Source organism: Citrus clementina, unplaced genomic scaffold, assembly GCF_000493195.1.
Source record: "Citrus clementina cultivar Clemenules unplaced genomic scaffold, Citrus_clementina_v1.0 scaffold_6, whole genome shotgun sequence".
NCBI lineage: Eukaryota > Viridiplantae > Streptophyta > Magnoliopsida > Sapindales > Rutaceae > Citrus > Citrus x clementina.
Window position 1 is genome coordinate 17,511,940 of NW_006262139.1, and position 22,194 is coordinate 17,534,133.

The 22,194-nt window shown below is 33.1% G+C and overlaps 3 protein-coding genes across 3 annotated transcripts; 2 read left to right on the plus strand and 1 right to left on the minus strand.

Annotated features, from left to right (window-relative positions):
- The first annotated feature begins 11,098 nt into the window (after nucleotides 1-11,098).
- Nucleotides 11,099-14,622, plus strand: LOC18039207 (serine/threonine-protein kinase STY13). The gene is made up of 7 exons (XM_024182187.1): nucleotides 11,099-11,426; nucleotides 11,734-12,022; nucleotides 12,265-12,397; nucleotides 12,517-12,712; nucleotides 13,139-13,263; nucleotides 13,850-14,008; nucleotides 14,124-14,622. The coding sequence occupies exons 2-7, from the start codon at nucleotides 11,790-11,792 to the stop codon at nucleotides 14,412-14,414; spliced, it is 1,137 nt and encodes a 378-aa protein (XP_024037955.1). The 5' UTR covers nucleotides 11,099-11,426; nucleotides 11,734-11,789; the 3' UTR covers nucleotides 14,415-14,622.
- A 1,824-nt stretch (nucleotides 14,623-16,446) lies between these two features.
- On the plus strand, nucleotides 16,447-20,581 carry LOC18039208 (MACPF domain-containing protein CAD1). The gene is made up of 7 exons (XM_006429500.2): nucleotides 16,447-17,137; nucleotides 18,216-18,451; nucleotides 18,545-18,740; nucleotides 18,847-18,924; nucleotides 19,096-19,279; nucleotides 19,375-19,538; nucleotides 19,821-20,581. Exons 1-7 carry the CDS (start codon nucleotides 16,880-16,882, stop codon nucleotides 20,448-20,450), a joined length of 1,746 nt encoding a protein of 581 aa, XP_006429563.1. The 5' UTR covers nucleotides 16,447-16,879; the 3' UTR covers nucleotides 20,451-20,581.
- A 340-nt stretch (nucleotides 20,582-20,921) lies between these two features.
- LOC18039355 (expansin-A4) lies at nucleotides 20,922-22,194 on the minus strand. The gene is made up of 3 exons (XM_006429501.2): nucleotides 21,995-22,194; nucleotides 21,568-21,880; nucleotides 20,922-21,336 (listed from the first exon to the last, which is right to left on the minus strand). The coding sequence occupies exons 1-3, from the start codon at nucleotides 22,146-22,148 to the stop codon at nucleotides 21,033-21,035; spliced, it is 771 nt and encodes a 256-aa protein (XP_006429564.1). The 5' UTR covers nucleotides 22,149-22,194; the 3' UTR covers nucleotides 20,922-21,032.

Below are 22,194 nucleotides of genomic sequence, written 5' to 3' on the forward strand. Positions count from 1 at the left end.
GATTTCGGTTTTTTGATCTTTTTTTTTTTTGTGTTATTTTGCTTGAGTTATTTCCCTTCCAATGAACTATTAAATTTACTTCTAATCTAACTTAAGCATCGGAGGGTTCTAGCCGGAACCCCCACCGGCGAGTCCTGACCGATTTATATGGTTTTCAGGTTGCAGACTTGAAGTTCAGATCAATATTCAAGCTTGGTTCGTACTAATTTCCCACCATAAACAAATTCAGCTGTTGAGGTCATTTTTTGGCATCAACAACTAATATAACTAATCCAATTCGATCCAACCTCATAATTTGAGTTGCAGGCATCAATCCAACAGAAAAAAATTATTGACTTGTTAAATCATCCATACCACAACTTAATAACCGTAATCTCCAGTCTTAAAAGTGAAGAAAACCAACCGAAATATATATATATATTTTTTAAGTCTGTTATACGCAGATATTACTGATATTACATCAGATATTACAATTAATATTTACAATCATATTATATAACTGGAACCACCACCATACATTGACGCACTGAAGTATATGCCCAGATATTTTAAACCCTCTCTAATATTCGAGGGGTGCCTGCTCCACTCACATTTAGTAAGGGAGAGACTGTCTCCACTTAATTAATTGATAATTGAGGAAGAACTGAAACTAACCTCCATAATACTCTTATGGAGGCTCGAACCCTTGCACTCAACATTGTAAGTGCAAGGCTTCTCACATTGGACCAAAGGCCCATTGGTAACCAACCGAAATACTTAACTCCAAAAAGGAAGTTCTAATTAGCTGTTTTGATCAATTGGGTGATTAAATTTTGAGGTCACATGAATTTAAAGGGACTAGAGAAGCAAACGGAGGCTGAAATATTACTTTGCTCTAATAACATATTTGTTAAATGTGTGTCTAGCCAGCCGAGATTAAATCATAAGGAGTAAGCACCTCTTTGTCTTTAAAAAATTAATAGTAAAAATCATGTTTGTTCGATGAATTGATTCAAAACTTAAAATTATAGTAAGTAACATTATCTAATTAATTCACAGTTTTCACATTATTAATGAAGCATTACAAATTCACTGTATGGCTTGATTAGATAGTGTTATGTGATCGTCTGATCGAAATTGTTAGCCAAATCATTTTTATGCATATAATTGTGATTTTGATGCACCAATTTTGTCTACAACAGTACAACCGAAACCATGGGAACCGAGACCCAGTCCAAAGCCACAATTATTTGTTTATTTATTTTTTTGTATCACGTTATTTGCAAGTGAGATGGTCACATCAAAGAGTAGGTAGACTGGATACATAGAAATGAAAATGAAAAATTGAAAAGAATATTTTGTTAGGTTGCCGACATGTCATCCACTTGCATCAGATTGTTTTGTGACTCTCTCTTTGTGTTGGGGGTCCATTTGGAATTTGGCAGCAACCAGATTTTCTTTCTTTGGGCTACCTTATCCCCATCCCACCACCATTGGAGCTTTACAAATTGTCTTCTGCCACGTCATCATCCATTATTTCTGCACACGTGGTACCTCTCATGATTGGGTTTCCACCATTTTCATTTTGGCCCTTTTGGGTCCATAACCAATTTGAATTATGATTATAGGGTATCAGTTAATTTAATTAAAGTGTTCGTTTAATTTTTATATTTTAAAAAGATATCTTAAAATATTTTTATTGTTGTCTTCGTTAGAGTTAAAAGTTATATTTATATTACTATTACTTCTTTACTCTTTAGATATTGACTGATGTAATAATAAATGGACTTACTAACGGCTACTCAAATATTTTAAAACAAGTAATTATTAAAACTAATATTTACATTATACAAATAAATCTTAAAACAAAAGATTCATCTTAGCTATGCAAAAAATTTCATTATATATACACACAAATAAAAATAATAATATAATAAATTTCATTGATATTTGTTGGAAACAAACAAATCAAAGTTTAAAATATGATTTTCAAGTAAGCAATTTCAACCCCACCAACAAAATTCAATGAAATAAAGAATTTCTTTTAGTTACTGGCGTGTTCCGTCAGTCACCCACATGAAGCTTCTTTCAATTTTTCCTCATCACCACTCTTTTTTCTCTGCTTCAACTTCATTTTAATCTACCGTAGTGCGGCATGGGAGCACAATTAGCGCCAAGGTTAATTTTCAGAAACTTCCCCTGAGGTTTGGTGTATTCTCACTTAGATAGAAAGTATTCGCGTATTCTCAGTAATCTCCCTTGACATTAGTATTTCTACTCTTAGACCGTTTGTTGATTGATAAAATGACCAACATACCCTTGACTTCAAAACAACACATTTTTTATATTAAGATTAATGTACAATATGTACGATTGGTTAATAGCATCATATTTGTTTTGGCGCCAAATAGATATAAACACAATGAAAGTACCAAATCACCCTTGTCATTTTCCAAAATAACTTAGCTAAAAGAGAAAAAAATTTGAAGTCTTTTTTTTTGGGGGGGGGGGGGGGGGGGGGGGAAAAAAAAAAAATTTGAATTTTTTAAATAGAAAAAAATTTAAAATTTAATTTCCACCTTGCTTCTCAAACTCAAGATATAAGATAAATCATTCATCTTCCTTCTTTAGTATCGAACCACCACTGCAAATATCATTTTATCTCCTCCATCAATCATTTAAAAACTCTTTCAACAAAAATCAAGAGATTCCATAAGGCATTAATTTTGATCATTTATCAACAAATGGAGACTTTGCAACATGAATGGCACACGCAAGAGCAACAGCTTTGTTCCCGCACCTTCTTGCTTGTCATGAGGGTCACTGCCAGCCATAGCAATCTATTCCTTTTGCTTATCCATGTCTTTATATGAATAAAAATGTCAACGTGTGTTGCAGTTGGGAAGTCTGTAGTTCTGAAAGTATGGTAATGTCTGTATCACCACAACACCAAGACGAACAAGTTCATGAAGCACAAAAAAAGAAAAACTGGCCAAATAAGATTAAGAATGAACATTTCCAACATCATCCTTCCCCAAGTCAACAAGCATAGTATGCCCTGCACATTGCTTTTTATCATTCAAAATTTTCTTTTCAAACACTAGATTATCATTAGCAGTCTTGCCCTTTCTAACAGTGCCAAGGGGTTGATTAATAATCTTTCTCTGCAAATAATAATAAAAGTTGAACATCTACAATCATCACAACAATACAAATAAAAACTCTGATAGCAGAAAATAATTAATGCATAGAGTGGGAAACAAATCGTATATAGTCATTATGTATCCCTAAAATCAAAAGCAACAGCAACAATCTTAAAAAATTTTCAAGATCCATTTGCTAATTTTTCACCGAGACTACCAATTTCAGCTAATAAAACTAGCATGCATTGAAAGAATTAATACCTTGGCTAGTTGCCAGCAAAACTCACTTGCGGTCGTGAATCATTCGTAGCCGATAATAGAGTTGGCTTCATCGTCATGGTCTTTAATTTATGGCCGAAGTACTTGATCAAAGCATTAGAGAGAAAATGAAATGGGTTTTGCTTGGTTGCTTTGGATTTGTGGAGTAGAGAGACAAACACTTTTTATTTTGTTAATGTCTGTTGGATAAAAGCGTACTTCAATTTATTTTCCACTGAATATTAACAATGGTCAAATCATTTCCAAAGTCCAATGCAAAAATATTAAGTTAATTTGAATAGTTATGTCATTAACATATTTAATTTACAATCTTGCCCTCACTACTCAACATATACTAAACAGAATACTAACGTTAGGGGAGGCTATTGAGAATGCGCAGATACTTTCTATATAAGTGAGAATAAGCCAAACCTCAAGGGAGGTTTCTGAAAATTACCCAGCGCGAACATAATGGAGTCTTGACAATTGAAATAGTGATGGCATGAAGAGAGGTAAAATGGAAAGCTCTGAGTTTGATTTGGGATGTGGTGGGCAGTTAGAGAAGAGAAAGGGTAGATTTTAGGTTGCATTTTTTTTTAATCTACCTTGAATTTATTTTTAATTTGTTAACGTCATTTATTTTTTTAATTGGTAAACTACATTTTTAATGTAGTGATTTTCTTAATTTTAAATTGTTTTAATTCAAAATAATTGTTCTACACTCAAAAAGAAATTTTTAACTTTTTAACTTCAAGATATATTTCAAAATATGAGGATCGAATAGACACTTTGATCAAACTATAAGAACTAAAAAAGTTTTGAATAATAATAGACAACCCAAATTTTTTATTTTAAATTTAATCTCAAATTATGTGTCATTAATTGTATAGTTAGTAAAAAAAATTTCAGGATAATATTAATAATGTGTAGCACTACTCAAAACTTTTTACCCTAGTTATGGTCATCATTGTTTGTTTGTTTGTTTGTTTTTTTTGTTTTTTTTGTTTTAGATTGAGTAGTATCAAATTGAAATTTTACTAAATTTTTATTTTTATGCTAAAATGGCAATTGGACTATTGTGCGTAGACTTTTCATATAAAAAATTAAATTCCTCGAGATGTTGTATATACATTGACTTTTTAACAAAACGCCTTTGAAAAATTAATAAACAATAAAAAAATGCTTTTTTTTGGGTATATTTATACTATTTGTTTATATCATCAATCATCGGAGAAGTATTCAAAAATTGTTTACTACATAAGTACTTATCATCTACTTTCAGAAAAATGGAAAAAATATATATATATTTGTTTTGAATTAATTAATAAGTCACAATCAATGTTCCCTTCGGTTGACATTTTCGTACCATTGACTTGCCACTCAAGGCATGCCTTTTTGCATTGTAAATTTATAAGTTTACGTTTGTTTCCGATTTTGTATTATTATTATTATTATTTTTTTTTTTTTCCAAATTTTTGTTGCCTTTTCTAATGGTATGATGTAATGTAACTTAATTCTACAGAGCAGCCGCTCTCGTCATCAGTAAACTTCTAGCAACTCTACCGTCGCTTGTTCTTTTTCCGGTAAACGACTGCAACACTACGTCGTTTCACCAGTTCAAAGTGTGAGCTTACCATTAATGATCTGTAACCGGTTTCACAGGAATTTGCTTCGTTAAGCCATTTGAGCCACGAAGCCGAATTTGGGTAGCCGGGCACGCCTACCGAAGTGATAATAACCATTTAAACCCCCTCAAAAGTGCTTTTTTCTTCGAACTTTTGGGTCGCAGCAGCAGAAGGCGCATGGCCTGTTAAAAAAAAAAACATTGCATTGGTGCGAGTAAGGCTGCGAATTCAAAGTTGCTCTTTGTTTTGGAGACCTAAAATAACGCCAATTAGACCCATCAACCTAAAAACCGCAGGCCTACTCGCCTTTTTACTTCAATAATGTGTCACTTTAATGAATCAACTTCTGCTTTTTCTTTCCCTTTTAGTTTCATGCATTGAGCCGGTGAAAGAAAGAGCAATCAATAAATTTTACATGGGACACATGCATCTCATTATTTGTGTGCATATTGTAAAGTCTAAAATTGTTAGCATTAACACATAAAATGACACCAATTTAATATGCAATTGTCCCAATAACGTTACCAAGATACATGTAACGCATAACATCATATGTTAAATATTACGTGTATACAAATTAAATCAGGTCTAAATTTATTAGTGTGAGCTGGATTCGAACCTGCTAACCTCTAATGTAAGAGTGTAGATATCCTAAATTATAAAGGAAGAAGCTAAGGTAGAGGAATATATCAAATCACATTGATGACGAATTAGGCAGGGGCTGCCTGTTGAGTCATGCCCATGTTTTCTAAATTGTGCACGAGGATTCAACACTTCAACTAACAAACTATTCAATTTTCCAGCAGCCTAATAAGTAGTGTAAAGGCCCACATATTTTTGCTTTTTCCACCTTGTTTTTATGATTAGGTATGAATGTTGTTGGTCCACGTTTGTCCATTTTTCTCAATTTTGTCCAAAGGTCGGTCCCTAATTTTTATTTTTTTGTTCAAGAAAAAGAAAAATAAAGTGGACAAAACTATACCCCCATGTTTAAAACATTAAACTAAACAGACACAAAAGTATAATATAATATAATATCACAAATGTTAGAAAATAACTAAACTTATTTAGTTTTTCCAGATAACAAAACTTAGGTTAGGTAACTCAACACAGTATCCATTTGATCTTATGGTCTAGCGAAATGGACAGCCTATTAACTTTTGAGTCTAAGTACTAACCTAGTAGGGAGTTAGGCCATACTTTCAGAGTTGAAATATAATCATCTTATCCTACCGTATGTGACATCAATCAATGACAATGACTTATCAAGTTATATATATATATAAGCACACATACAATTATATATTGGATACCGCCACGTTACGTATATTCACACAAAACAACAGTTCTTATGATGGGATCTGCTATTATTGCTATGTGTGACGTACGTTACGATTAACATAACGTAGCACCAACCTTATTTATATATATATATATATATATAAGCTTATGTTGCAACATACCATTTCTTTTGTCATTTTGTAATTTAACTATTGGATCAAGACAAGAATTGTAAAAGCAAATCTAACGGCAGACTGCATTTATTTAGATTATTTTCATTGCAATCCCTTTTATTTTCTGAAATGTCAGAAAAAAATATAATTATTATTATTTTATTTATTGGCTTAGTTGTTAAATGATATGAATAAGTAGGAAATTTAAGAGGACTTTTATTATTGATATTATGTAATTACAATACATGATTCAATACTAGTTTATAAGAGCCACAACTTGTTAAAATAAAGTTTATGTTTGCGTCCTAACTTCAAAAAGATAAATACGTTTATTTATTCCACAAATTCATAAATATTTCATATTTTTTTAATTATTACTATCATTTCTAGATCTACTCTCATTATGTAAATTTATTAAAAATGATATTTAATTATTATTTTTATATTAATTATTAATATAAATATAATATGATAAAATAATATTATAATATAATTTATTTTTAATATTATAATTATTATAGTAAAAAGAAAATTATAATTTAAATATATTTAACGTTTCAATTAAGACAAAATTTAACACATTGAGTGAATTATATAATTGACTACAATCTAACTTTTAAAACTTCCAAACATAGGTAAGTAATAAATTAATGTGAACAATATTATAACAATATACAATACTATATTCTAAGCACATTCTAATGGTGCGTTTATTAAATAAGAATCGAAATGAGATAGAATCGTAATAAGAAATCGGAATGAACAACATTCTCATTGATGTGTTTACTTTATTTTATAATTGGAATAAACTATTATAAATTATTAAAATGCCCTTTGTTAATTGTGTCCCTAATATTATTTGTATATATTATAATTAAAACAATAATAATAAAACTAAAAATAATAATTATGACAATAATGTTAATTAAAACAAAAAATTGATAAAGTTTAACAACAACAACAACAAAATTAACTGAAATAATAATATTAATAATGATAATAATTAAAATAATAAAAATTATTTATAAGTTTTAATAATAATATTATTAATAAAAATAATAACAACAATAATTAAAATAAAAAAATTTAATATATTTTAATAATAACATTAATTTTAATCATAACAAGATAAATATTAATAATAATGAATTAATTACAGTATAATAACAATTAAAATAATAAAAGTAATAAATTTTAATAATAATAATGACAGTAATAATCATAAATAACAACAATTAAAATAATAAAATTTAATAGCAATAATCTTATATAATAATAATAATGATAATAATAATAATAATAATAAAATTAAAATTCTTTTCAATTTTCATTTTATTTTAAAAATGAACTTATATGTAAAAATTTGTAACTTTTAGTTCCTAATGAATTTTGCAGAAAATATAAGGTGATGTAATGTAATTAAATACAAAAAGACAAAAGTTTTTGTACGTAGCAACTGTTGCAACATAGGCAAACTCTACAATTATTACATACATATAGGAAACTTATTACAATTTAAATCTAGAGGTCTATATAACTTCATAAATCAATTATTTTAGAAAGTACATCCACTCAACTCATATTCATATTATATTATAGTAGGAGATTTAGAATTGAGCTACTTCTATAGTTTATATTTAATATATTAATCTGATAATTATTGTTTATGAGCATTAATTAATAAGTGACGCACAATGAATGTTTGATAAGATAAAATTCAAATTTTATTTGCAACTAATATTATATACGAATATTATTATTTTATCAACTAATGCCTTTGACATACCATTTTACTAACAAATTTCTCTGACAATTGCTATTTCCCATTTAAAGTTTCAATTTTTTATTTTTTAACTAGTAAACCATTAGTTCCATTAATAAATTATTGATGTCAAAGGGATATTTTAAGAATTCTAGTATATTTAGTATTTTAAGAATTTCACGAGGTATAATATTTATAATTTTATCAATTAATTATTTTTGTATAATTAATTGATAAAATTATTATTTCTTTATATATAATTAATTTTGTATTTTTTTATTTTAGAAGGTTAAATTACACCAAGATTTTATAACTTTAGTTAAAATTTTGGTTAACTTTAATAGTTTGATGATAAAATAATAAAAATAAAAATATTAAGTGGGTAAAAAATAGTTGTTAGAAAACTTAAATGATAAAGTGATATATCAAAAAATTATTAGGTGGTAAAATGATAGTATCCCTATTACATACAATGTTAGGCTCTCTGTACAGCTCCTCGTTACAATTATTATACATTTCAGTATTGCACCAATTGCAATTTTTTCGTTGTACTTATTAACAATGAAAATTTTGTAATTGATTAGAGATTAAAAAAAAAAGCTTATTACTGTTTTAAAAAATAAGGATTGTAAAGTACTAGTTTCCTAAACTAAATAATTTAGATATAATTATATATTATTCAACTTAATTTTACACTTTATTAGGTAAAATCATTTTTGTTGAAATTTTGTTGTCGACTAATTTCTCACGTGTTTTTCACGTGCAAGCAATTGAAAAATTTATTGTCAAAAAAAAAAAAAAGCAATTGAAAAATTTCGACAAGCATGCGGGTATCGATCTCATCTTCTGACTGTCAAACAATCACCCGCTGGTCTTAATCGAAGGGCGACGGATGAAAGCCAAGCCGGGACCACATACCAATTAATATTTTGACAGGCAATCAAAAAACAGACAATTAAATCAGAGAGGGGATGTTGGTCCCCACACAGTGCATACGCCTACGTGGCAGAAGATCGCGCTCTTTGCAGAAAAGTCATGGACTCATGGGTTTTTTTATTTTTTAAAGTGTGGATATATTTTTTAACCAAACAGTTGTGGCTCAGCTAACAGCATAAATTGGGTAAGAAGAAAGAGTTATCGGATTCGATTTTTATTAAATACATAATTTAAGAGAGATAAAGAGTTTTAATTGTGACTACATCCTAAATCCAGCGCTAGAAATCGGATGTTTTAAACAAAAAAAAAGTGTGAATATATTTTTATAATTTTACTAGACGGTAAAGATATATTTTTATTTTTGGAAAAAAAGAACAAATAAAGGAACACACTCAACAATTACTTTTGGAAAAGAAATATATATTAGTAAATTGCATTAAAAAGGTTAAAAAAGTCAAAAATATATCGTCACAAGGGTGTGAATATAAGGTCACAACGGCTCAAATTTGTCGAAGTACATTAGGAGCCTAGTCAAGTAGTTGACTCACTCAGCAATTACTTAAGGCAACAAAAGTTTTATGAATACATTTTGCTTTCTCGTTGGTTTGTTAAACTGCTTGATGGATTATTCTTATAGCATTAGCATTCTCTCTTAGCGATTTTTCTCTCTTGACATTTTAAATTTAGTAAAAAAAATTGTTTTAATTATAAATAAGTAAAAAAATAACTTAATTATCAATGTTAAAATTGAATTTAACCACTTATTTCACTTAGAGAGATTACAAGAGAGAAATACTAACAAAGAATGCTTATTGTATTCTTATGTTAATTAAAGAGATAATTAGGAATGTTACGAATAATTTATAGGATCAAATATTGATTTTTTTTAAATATTAACACCCTCAATATTTATAATATGAGTAATGATACAGCCACAAACTCTTGTACAAACTTATTTTGTACAAACTTATTTTGTACAAACTTATTTTGTACAAACTAATGTGGCATGATAAGATTGGTTGAATTAAATATTACTTGGCCCACATGATTTGTTTTTATTAATTTATATTTTCATTCAACTAATGAATTAATGACACGTCAGTTTGTACAAAATAAGTTTGTACAAGAGTTTGTGGCTGTATCATTACTCTTATAATATCAATCATCGCCATAACTATATACTCATAAATATTATTATACATTGATGTTTTGTTGTTTACGTTATTATTATTTATAAAAGCCATAAGTTGCTCGGGCAAATACCGGTAAAATGTGAATGATATCATTGTTTATGTTTTGTTGTTTATGCTTATTGATGTTTTGTTGTCTTTTATTATGGGAATACGAGAGAATTCTAAGCACCAAGAGTCGGATAATCTCAATTGGGGTGGGCGGCGGCGGCGGCGGCGACTCACATAGTCACATGCTGACCCCAAGATTCACGAAATAGTCGATGACTGTGTTGGCTTCATAACATGACCAAAACAAAAGTGCTTATGCAATAAGCGATATTGGAACTTACAATTAAACCATCGATTACAAAAACATCCATAAGAGGTTTTATTCAAAGGGGTAGGCCAAAAGATAAATAACAGCAGTGTGAATTTATGGGAAAATTTTTGAGCCATTTTCTCTAATATTTGGTTTGTGTGTGTGTGTGTGTGTGTGTGTTCAATAAAAATTAAAGGGACAAACTAACGTTATTCTTTAAAAATGATGAAAAAAAAAATGAAAATATAAAATATAAGATTTCATTATTAAGTTGGGTACATGCGGACATTGGAAACATTATTATTAGAAAATATTCCTTTTCCGCACACGAGGGAAACGAATGGAAACTTTAGCCGAGCCGAGAAAACAGAGCCGAGCCGAAAAAGAGAGTTTAATTTGTACGAGAGCTCCATCTTAAACGTCCTGGACCAAGAACGTCCAAATCGCTGATGTTTCGAAAGCACAAGCCTGATTCTTGTGGTGTCCACGTGTCGTAACCCAATTGGCAGCACTAGTTTCTTCTTAACATCAACTCGTCTCTTTGCATTTCCCAATCTTTGTTTTGTTTTTGTCCATCCTCCATTTTTGAAAAAAGCACTCTTATATATCTTTTCTTCGCCGGGAAAAAAATAAAAAGAAACGGCGGTATTTTTCCGTCGAATACGAAATTAGATTCATCCAAAAAGAATCTTCAACTACGACGTCGTGTTGTCCCTCTTGTTGTAGATGATGTTGATGTTGGTTACGTGAAGAAAATTTTCAAAATTTAGCGTGGAGTGTAAGTTGTTTTTTTTTTTTTTCTTTGTCTTATCTTGTTTCATTCAAGCTTAAAAAATCTGTTTAAGTTCAGAGCAGAAATTATTCTACTGAAAAGTATTTTTTCTCGGAATTAATCGAGGAAAAATTGTTAAATTTTTGTTTTTTTTTTGGGGGGAATTGTTGGTGTTTCTGGATGGTTAATTTGGACTGTGAAGTGAAAAATTGGATTTTGGTCCGGTGGAATGAGGATTTTGATGAAATTTAGAGTTAAAATTGTTAATTTCAACCTGATTTAGTGGTTAATTTCTTTTTTGTAATTAAAAAAGAGAGAAAAAAAGAGAAAAAAATAATGAGGAATTCAGGGATAGTGTGAGTGGCAAGCATGAGTTGCAGCAACAGCGAAAAGAACAGAGTAGGAAGAGAAGAGGGGGAACAAGAGCAAAACCAGCATGTTTTGCGGGGTTCTGTCGAGAAAGAATCGAGAGCCGTCGTGAAAAATGGATCGATAACGGCCCCGCAATTGACAATCGATCGAAGTCTGCTTGTTGACCCGAAATTATTGTTTATTGGCTCTAAAATTGGTGAAGGAGCTCATGGGAAAGTTTATGAAGGAAGGTCAGTGTCAACTCTGCTTCGTTGGTTTAATAATAGTTTGTTTTAGTTCACTATATTTTGCATTTAAGAAGACTCTTTTTGAAATGGTATGTATTCGTTTACATATGATAAAGTCGCTACTACAAACAATGTTATTGCTTATGAATGAATTTTACTGTTGGTCCTGTGCAATGGGCGTGTAAACATACTTTGAATGGGAGCTAGTGTCTTGGTTACATAGGTGTAATCTAATTCTTTTCCAGGTATGGCGATCGGATTGTTGCTATCAAAGTTCTCAATCGTGGGAGCACTTCAGATGAAAGAGCTTTGCTTGAGGATCGTTTTATTCGTGAAGTGAATATGATGTCTAGAGTAAAACATGACAATCTTGTCAAGGTGAGTTTCAAAATCGAGAATGTGTCATATTTGTTTGGCTTTGATGGCTGTATCCAACCCTTTAGTTCCTCTATGATATCTATTTTGCTGAACTTGGTCTGTTTTTTTGGCCTTCGCAGTTTCTTGGAGCTTGTAAGGATCCACTAATGGTGATAGTGACGGAGCTATTACCAGGGATGTCGCTTCGAAAGTATTTAGTTAGCCTTCGTCCAAACAAATTAGATCTTCATGTGGCTTTAAATTTTGCTCTTGACATAGCTCGAGCCATGGATTGTCTGCATGCCAATGGGATTATTCATAGAGATTTAAAACCTGGTATATCTTGAGCATACTCTGTCTGGGTAATGTTTATTACATTCCCATAGGCTTCGTTGTATTGATCCTGGGTTCGTTTAAGGGGTCATTTAGTTTTTATTTTTTTAATTTTTTAAATCTTTTTAGGGGCAATTGGAACATAGAATGATGTTCAGTTTTAATCTCGTTTCTCTTCTTCTTTCATTCTTCTGCTTTGTTTTATGTGTATGATGAGAACAAATGTGGTATTCAGGGCCTTCTTGTGCTAAATATGGTTTTTGCATATCTCTAGATGCCTTAACTGGTTGTTTTTCAGATGGGATGATCTGCATTTGTAATTTTAATGCAAATCCCAGTTACTGAATGCAGAATGTCAACTGTTGTTCTGTATATTGTATTTATTGTAGTTCAAGGTCAATGTCTGATTCTTAATTGAAATTTATGCAGACAATTTGTTGCTTACACCAGATCAGAAGTCTTTGAAGCTTGCAGATTTTGGTCTTGCGAGAGAAGAAACTGTGACCGAGATGATGACTGCAGAAACGGGTACTTATCGCTGGATGGCTCCTGAGGTTTGTGTCCTCCTTGTATGAGGAATTTTTAGATTTTGTTTGCTATAACTGTTCCTTTGTTTCATTCACTTGGTTGGGAACATAGTAGAAGATTCTTCTAAAAATTTTTATGCTTAAAGTCTTATCATGAAAGTGGTGCATTTCTAGGGTTCCGCACTGCCCTTCTGATGCTGTGGCTATAATACTCCCCCTCCTATAATCTGGAAGTGGCTGCATGTACTGTTTGTGATGGTTGTATCTTGTATGTAAAAGTTCAGTTATATCTTTTTTCTGTGATTAGCATCTCTTTTCGCTTTTTCTGCTTTTGAACCATATGTGATTAGATTGATTGCTCAAGACGCTGAAGTACAAACTCAGGGACAATCTTAAAACACTAGGACATAATTATTTTAGTTGAGATGTTGAATGACTGTTGTTAGACTGGTTGGCTTTTCTCTATTTTTGTCTACTGCATAGGAGAAACTAAGCTTGGCTTTTATCTATTGCATCAGAGAGACTAAGGATTTACCTGTGCTTTATACAAACTTTTCCCGCCCAATGGTAACTCTTTTAGTCTGTCACCTATAATATGTACATCTCTTTGCAGTTGTACAGCACAGTGACATTGCGTCAGGGAGAGAAGAAGCATTACAATAACAAGGTTGATGTTTACAGCTTCGGAATTGTCCTATGGGAACTGTTAACCAACCGTTTGCCATTCGAAGGCATGTCGAACTTGCAGGCTGCTTATGCTGCTGCTTTTAAGGTTCAAGAATCAATATATGCACCATAATTCTCTACATAACATTTGTTCCTTATAAACTATGAATATTGAAAATAATATATTTCAAACCTGATAATCATTGTTGTCTGTGACGTAGCATGCGAGACCAGGTCTTCCAGAGGATATATCCCCGGATCTTGCATTTATTGTTCAGTCGTGTTGGGTTGAGGACCCTAACTTGAGACCAAGCTTCAGTCAGATCATCCGCATGCTCAATGCTTTCCTCTTCACGCTCAGACCACCTTCACCATCTGTTCCAGAATCCGATACCAACGAGGCAGCCGCCACAAGTAATGGGGCCATGACTGAGTTCTCTGCTCGTGCAAGAGGAAAGTTTGCTTTCCTTCGCCAACTTTTCACTGCTAAGAGGACCAAGAACTTGCAATGAGTGGGTAAAATTTTGGATAATTTCTTTTGTTCCAATTCATAGAAAGCTGGCATGCAATAGTAGGTATATATTTTTGGCGAATCTCTGGTTTATTACCCTAACTATGACGATTAGCTGAGGATGAAAAGTGAAAAATGTTGAAACGAAATCATGTTAGTGAGGAAACTCATCTGGAAAATAAGAAAAAAGACAAAAATATAATTATTTACATGACTAGTTGTAAAGTAGGTACATGGTTTGAACTCTTTGGTGTTCATATCAATTTTACTTCATTTCAAAATTGTGGTTATATTTGCAATTAAGCAAATTTATCTTCAGTTTGCGCATATCTGGATCCATAACATAGTTAGTGAACCGCAATATCGCGTGATGCTGTCTGGTCAATCGATACTCGATAGTTTCATCGCCATTTATTTGCTAGAATGTCTACATGCAGGGGTTGCATTTCTTTCTGAGAGAAATGTATTTTAATTATCGTAATGTTCTTTGATAGTCGTCGCTTGCGATGAAAACGAACGCCTCATTATCCCTCTACATGAAAGTCAAAACTCGCAAGGTTTTTAATGCGTAAGATAGTGATCTGATAGATATTAATCTCCGAGTAATGTACATCGGCTAAGATATAGTCTATGTGACCTGGTCAAGATACCCCATTTTGAAAAAATTAAATTAAACTATTGGACAGATTAAAAATGTGATTAAAGTAGAAAATTGGACGGTTTGACCGGGGAAAGAGAAAAAATCAAAGTTTCGGTCTTCGATTTTGAATGGGGCAAACGACCCCGTTTGGGAGTTACCGGGTAAAATTGTACAGAGTTTCTCAAATTCTTAACTTTGTCACCCTGTCTTTGATTAGTGATTAGCTAAGCTATAACTTTCTTCAAGTACGCGCACGCACTTAAATATTTAAAAAAATTTCAACAGTTTGAATTTTGGTCAAATGTAGATATTTGAATAGTCCTTAAAATTCAATTTAAGGCTGACAGTAGGTCTTGTTTCAAAATAAAATTTAAATCTCTGATGGCAAAACGAAGTAATTTTCTTCTTCCTTTTTTTTTTTTTTCCTTGAAAATACTTAAAAGTTCGTGAGACTTTTCTACGTTCACTGAATTCTAAATTGGGTACTAATCTCGTTTTTAACCTGAAAATTGGAAGAGTCAAATACTGTGTACCTAAAGGAAATTAAATTTTATTGATTGGTACTTTGGTAGAATTACAAAGGTCGTTTCAAATAAAGGTAGGTTGGGTAACTCTTGTGCGTGTATTTTTGGGGCAAATTTATCATTCTTTTAGAGTGAAGTCAAGATTTTCAAATTTTTAAAATTTCACTTTTCACCTAATTTATCTTAATCTTACGGTTAGGCCCAGAGAAACAACCTGGATGAGGGTTTTCAATTTCATACCCGGATTTTGCAGATTGCGCCCTTGAACCCGGACTCTGTACTCAAAGAGAATAATTATCTTAAATTTATTTTGACGTACATTATGAATAATATATGTATGGCGTTATATGTAATGTGTTCGGAAATAAATATTTTTTGTTTGTTAAAAAATAAAAAATAAAAAATAAAAAATTGAGAAATTCTGCTCAAAGAAGTTGATGTATGGCACAACAAAACTCATTGAATATAATAATACTGATTGCTGACATTGAAATTCAGGACTCCGGTTTTCTAGACTAAAGCCAATATCATGATTCTTCTTTGGTTTATGGAATCTAATTATAAATTATTTTTTCTTTACAAGTAATTACCAACAATTCTAAGTAAAAAAAAAAAAAAGAATTTTTTTTTGGGGAATTTCTTGAAAATTGTTTGAAGAAAGAAAACCAATATACAGTAGTCCAATTTAGTTTTTTTTTTTTTTTTTTCTCTCTATAAAGAAACCTGTCACTGTCATCGTGGACCAAGAAATCAAAAGTAAATTAATCCGTTGTTTTCTTCATTACATCACCGCCGTTGGATCACATCTAACGCTCGCTTCATCCGATATCTAGCGCAATTCAAAGGTCAACATTTTAGACAAAACTTACACGCCAAAAGTGTAAAACATATCTTTTTCCTCTGTAAAATTTTTAATGACTCTAAGAGTCAATGCCTTGAGTTACCTAAAGTAGAAGAAGAAAGAGGGAATCATATACATACAAGACACAGTAGATATAGCTATTGCTGAGATTATATAGGTAATCTATCATTCGATTCAAGATCTGGAAGAGATTCAAATTCCGTATCTTTGTTCAAAGTTTTCATCAGTCAACAAGTTTGTTGATGTTAATGATCAATTATTTTACTTAAACCAAGAACTGGGTTTTTGATTTTGGGGTGTTTAAGGAACTGGGTCTGTTTTTTATTGGCTTCAAGTTTCGAAATTTCGAGGCTTTGCTGATGATAATAAGCTGCCCGACCTGAATTCGGTGTGTCGTGGGACCTGGGTCGGATTCTGGTTCGCCTAAGGTTTGATGAAAGATGGATGAAAATGCAGCAGCTTTGCACACAGCTGCAAACTCAGTGCAGGCTTTGGGGAGAGGTTTTGATGTGAATTTTGACACGAGGTTGTTGTACTGTAAAGGCGTTGCAGGCTCTAGAGTAGTTGAGGTTGATGAAGAACATAAGAAGGATCTGTTTTTGTATGATGAAATAGTTGTGCCTAATGTTTCTAGGGACATTAAGAACTCTCAAGAGTCTATTGGAAGGCAGAGCTCTGGGGTTTGTACTTATCCTCAGGTAAGTTTGTTATTTTTCTGCTTTCAATTTTTTGTCTAATTAACGCAATATGTATTGGTTTTTGTTGTTTCATGTTCTGAGATTAGAGTTAGGTGTTCGAGAATTGTGTTTAGGCTGGTGTTGAAATGATGCCGGCTTTCTCTAAAATTTTAATTATTTGTTTGCTTGGAGAAAGAGATGTTGATTCAAAGGCAAATTGGTGATTGGACATTCATATTGATAAAAAAATGATTTACAACCGAGTGATTTGAAGTTTTTTGAGTTATATATTGTTATAATCATTTTCTCCATCGTCATCACTCTAGTTTACTGCCCTATATAAGCTGCCTCCTATGTCAATCAGAATTATAATTTCTGTCGGGAATTCGTATTTGGAATGTGTTGAATTGTTCCAAGAGCTAGCAGCTCTTTAGCAACAAGGGAGTAGGTTTCTGGTTATTCATGGAAACTACCTCACAGGTTGAGCCCGAGCTCATTTTTCTAGCTCTGTTGAGGCTACAAGAAGAAGAAAATAGGTTAGACGCTTGACGAATTAAGATTGAACCAGTCCAATCTGAGGCAAGCATTTTGCAGTATAGCTTCATGGCACTTAAGAAGCACTCTTATTTTTATTTGACATCTGATGGAATTCAATGATGGATGACAAGTAGTTTGTTGAGAGTACTGATGGGCATTCAGTGCCACTAGTTTCAGACATTGACATGGATACCAAACCATATTTGTTGGGTAGCTTGGGAGCAGACAAATTAAAATATATGTGAATAGACATTGGATTAGAGTAACCGAGTTTTTTTTTTTTTTTTTCTTCCCCCATGAAAATTGGCTTAGAAATGATTCTGTTTTAACCAAGCATAGTTTATGAACCTAGAAACTTGGCTTGGCTGTTTTGTGGGGAGGGTGGTGGGAGAAGGAAGGGTGAGAGGAGGACTTTGCTAAATTCTGTTGGCATCAGGATGGAAATGCAAATCAGAGAGGAGTTTTTTTTTTAAAAAAATTTAAGAGTGCTGTTTGTAGCATATTTCATTATTTATTTTGTTTTATTTCATTCTAATATGTTTCTTGCAATCAATAACTGCAGATGGTAGAGTATTTTAATGAGAAGGCTAATCTTTCTGGAGGTTTTCCTCTTGGAAGTTTCAATGCTGCATTTAGCTTCACTGCTTCAAAGCATATTGATGCCGCAGCCACAAAGACATTGTCAATGGATGGGTTTTATATTCCACTTGCCAAAGTTGAGCTTAAATCTCCATTAGTCTTGCAAGAAAATGTAAAACGGGCTATCCCAGCATCTTGGGACCCTCCTTCATTGGCAAGGTATGGATGCTTGAATCAGTAAGAGGAAAGTTTTGTTAATTTAGTTTGGAACCATACTTAAATATATATATATATATTTTTTCCTGTTGACAGCTTTATTGAAAATTTTGGGACTCACGTCATAACATCAGTGACTATTGGTGGTAAAGATGTGATATATGTTAAACAACATCAGTCATCACCTTTGTCAACCATGGAGATTAAAACCTATGTTCAGGATGTTGGAAATCAGAGGTTCTCTGACAAGGACAGTCTCACAAGTTCAGGTCAATTGAAATTGAAGGATAAGGCTAGTTCCCGTTCCCAATATCTCTTTGTATTTGGTCTTCCTTCCATATAATACTGTGACTTCTTAATCCTCAAGGACTTACTATTTGTAACTTTTGAGTTTGCAGGGTCTTGATCCTGGCTTATTCAACAGCCAAGGAATATACCCTCAACCAACAAGTGCGCCATATCTTACGGGGAAAGAAGTATGTAGACTTCCTATTATTATTCTCAGAATTCCCATTTTACTTTATATGCCAATGATCCATTTTCTCTTTAGAGTATTGTCTATTTATTCTTCTATGACTCTTATATTTTGTTATTAAATTACCGTGAAGTCTTGAACTCAGAACTTTCTGGAACTCTCATTGATGCAGGATGTTACAGTCATTTTCCGGAGAAGGGGAGGTGATGATCTGGAGCAGAACCACAGACAATGGGCAAGAACCGTCCGTTCCTCTCCGGATGTCATTGAGATGACGTTCTTTCCTATCACTGCTCTGCTTGATGGGATAACTGGAAAGGAGCATCTGACTCGTGCTATTGGTCTCTATCTTGAATGTAAGACAGTTGACACAATGTAATAGAGGCTCATGCGCTTTGTTAATAGCAGTGCAAATAATTCTAACCATTAGCTTCAAAAATTTTCTGCACAGGCAAGCCTCAGATTGAAGAGCTTAGATATTTTCTAGAGTTTCAGATCCCTCGGGTGTGGGCTCCTGTACAGAACAAGATTCCTGGCCAACCGAGGAAGGAACCTGTTTGCCCATCTTTGCAATTCAGCATGATGGGGCAAAAGCTTTACATCAGCCAAGAGCAGGTAAAGGTTTTATTAGCTCACTCTATATGATGTTAGGTAGTATTTGGTAGCTTCAAGAAAATTGAATCATGTCATTGCATTTGCTGTGGCAACCAGAGTTTGTATCTGGTGTTTTACTATCTTCTGTATGACCTAATAGTTTTTCCACTCTGACTTTTCTAAAAACTTGAATGAATGAAATTATCTCCATAACACTAATAGTTTAAACTACCAAGGTTGTCATTTATGTGCTGAACAGCAGATCATTTGATTGCTTTTAACTTTGGATTCATGAAAATGCAGATATCAGTTGGTCGTAAGCCTGTTACAGGCTTGCAGTTATGTCTGGAAGGAGCCAAGCAGAATCGATTAAGTATTCATCTTCAGCACTTGGCATCTCTTCCAAAGATTTTGTTTCGCTACTGGGACACCCATGTGGCAATTGGTGCTCCAAAGTGGCAGGGTCCCGAAGAGCAAGACAGTCGATGGTTTGAGCCAGTAAAGTGGAAGAATTTTTCTCATGTGAGCACTGCACCAATTGAGAACCCCGAAACTTTTAATGACCTCTCTGGGGTCTACATAGTCACTGGAGCTCAACTCGGAGTATGGGATTTTGGTTCAAAAAATGTCTTGTACATGAAGCTTTTGTATTCTCGGCTACCAGGATGCACCATACGAAGATCTCTATGGGACCATTCTCCAAATGACAAGCCTAAAAAAGTTGCTTCCACAGGAACCGCCAACTCTGCTGACTCTAGTACAGGTTCAAGAGAAAACATTGCAGGCAACAAGTTGGTGAAATTGATTGACATGTCTGAGATGACCAAAGGTCCACAAGATCCTCCAGGTCACTGGTTGGTGACAGGCGGAAAACTTGGGGTTGAGAAAGGCAAAATTGTTTTGAGAGTCAAATACTCCTTGCTCAATTATTGAGTGTATAAACTATTTAGTTTTTGAATGATAGTGTGCAGGAAAAAGGTGGTGTTTAGATCCATAAGGTTTTGTGTTCATCATGCCTGTAAACAGATCCAATTTTGATGAACTGAGTTGAATGGTTGAGGTGCTGGAGGATGTGTAATGTAAGTGGCTTTGAACATGCACTCTTCCATTTTTGGTGGCAAATTCCTGTTCCCTAAGAAATTCTGTGAATTTGAAGCAATGCCAGCTTCTTCTCAAGTACGAAGGGATTCAGAGATCAACCACAAAACGATTTGCTTACAAATTGACCCAAAAAAGGGGGATAACATATCAAAAGACGGAGAATGTGAGACAGTGATATTCAATTGAAGTTACTAAATCAAAGTGGCATTTATTAATCAACCCAAACTCTGTTTGACAGAGTTGGTATTATACAAAACACACACAACTTGCTAATTTAACCCAATTGCAGGTCATAAATGATCAAATAAAACCATCGTCACACATAAGCCCAGCGGGTGCCCATTTGTCACCTCTGCATAAACCCTTCCCGTACTGCTTTACAATAAAAACATATTTGGAAAACATGCAAAATTTCTATAATTGACTTCCTTCAAAAGTCTGCCCAAACTTCCAATTCGCAGGCACAACATTGTAGCTGGTAATAGTTCTTCCGTCACTTGTGGTAACTTTAAAGGAGAGGCTTTGGCCATCCAAGTAAGAATTACTCTGCCAATTTTGGCCCCAATTTCTGGACATTGCTTGCCACCCTGTTTTTGACCCCTTGATGAACACAGCCTTCACATCGCCAGCACCTCCCACATTTGTTATCAAAACCAAGTTAAAGTATGAATGACCATTGATGGTGAATCTTATGCCCCCTTTCTTCACACATGGTGCCCTGCATCACAAACCAAAAATTTAAAGAACAATAATAATAATAATGATGACGATGATGATGACGACGACGACACTGATTTTTAGCGATGTTTAGGAAATTGGGGTGCTTGCTTGGATTGCAAGCATTAGTTTCAAATCATAATAGAAAGACTTGAACAATATCAAGTCTAGTTTTACCTGAAGGACTCGTTCTGACAGCTTAAGTTTTTGGAGCAAGCAACTACAAAAATACCTTCTGAAGAGGACGGGGACGATTCCAGCTCGATATTGTGCAATGTGCAAGAAAGAAGGCTGGGCCAAATCAAAATGTTGAAGAGGGGGATTGCACCAGCCGCCATTGTCATTAGACAAAGCATAATTAGGAGGGCAAAAGTTGGTGGCAGTCACAGTGATGGTGCCAGGGAGGCACCATTGTGGATCATTGGCGCAACGTATCTCATAGCATGCACCGCAGCTCAAGCCATTGTTGAACAGAGCCGTGCTTAGAGCTGCTGTGTTTGTGCCATAACCCTGGCTGTACAAGTTTCCATACCCACAAGCTCCCCCTAGAAATTTAATTATAAAGTAAATAATCATTAATATATACATATAACTAAGTGCACACACATATATACCTATTAGCTATGGAAAAGAAATGGAAAATGCAAATGAGAGCTCACCCATTGTGCCAGAGGCATCACTGCCACCATAAAATGTGGCATGTGCAATTTGCCAGCCACCGTAGTCCCCATTTATAGCGTGAACAAAAATGCTGATGAAAAAGAACAAAACAAGAAATAGAAAGTTTTTCATGGCATTAGCTTTAGTGGCCATTGTGATTATATGCTTCTGCTTCTGTTGATCGATTATATTTTGCTGC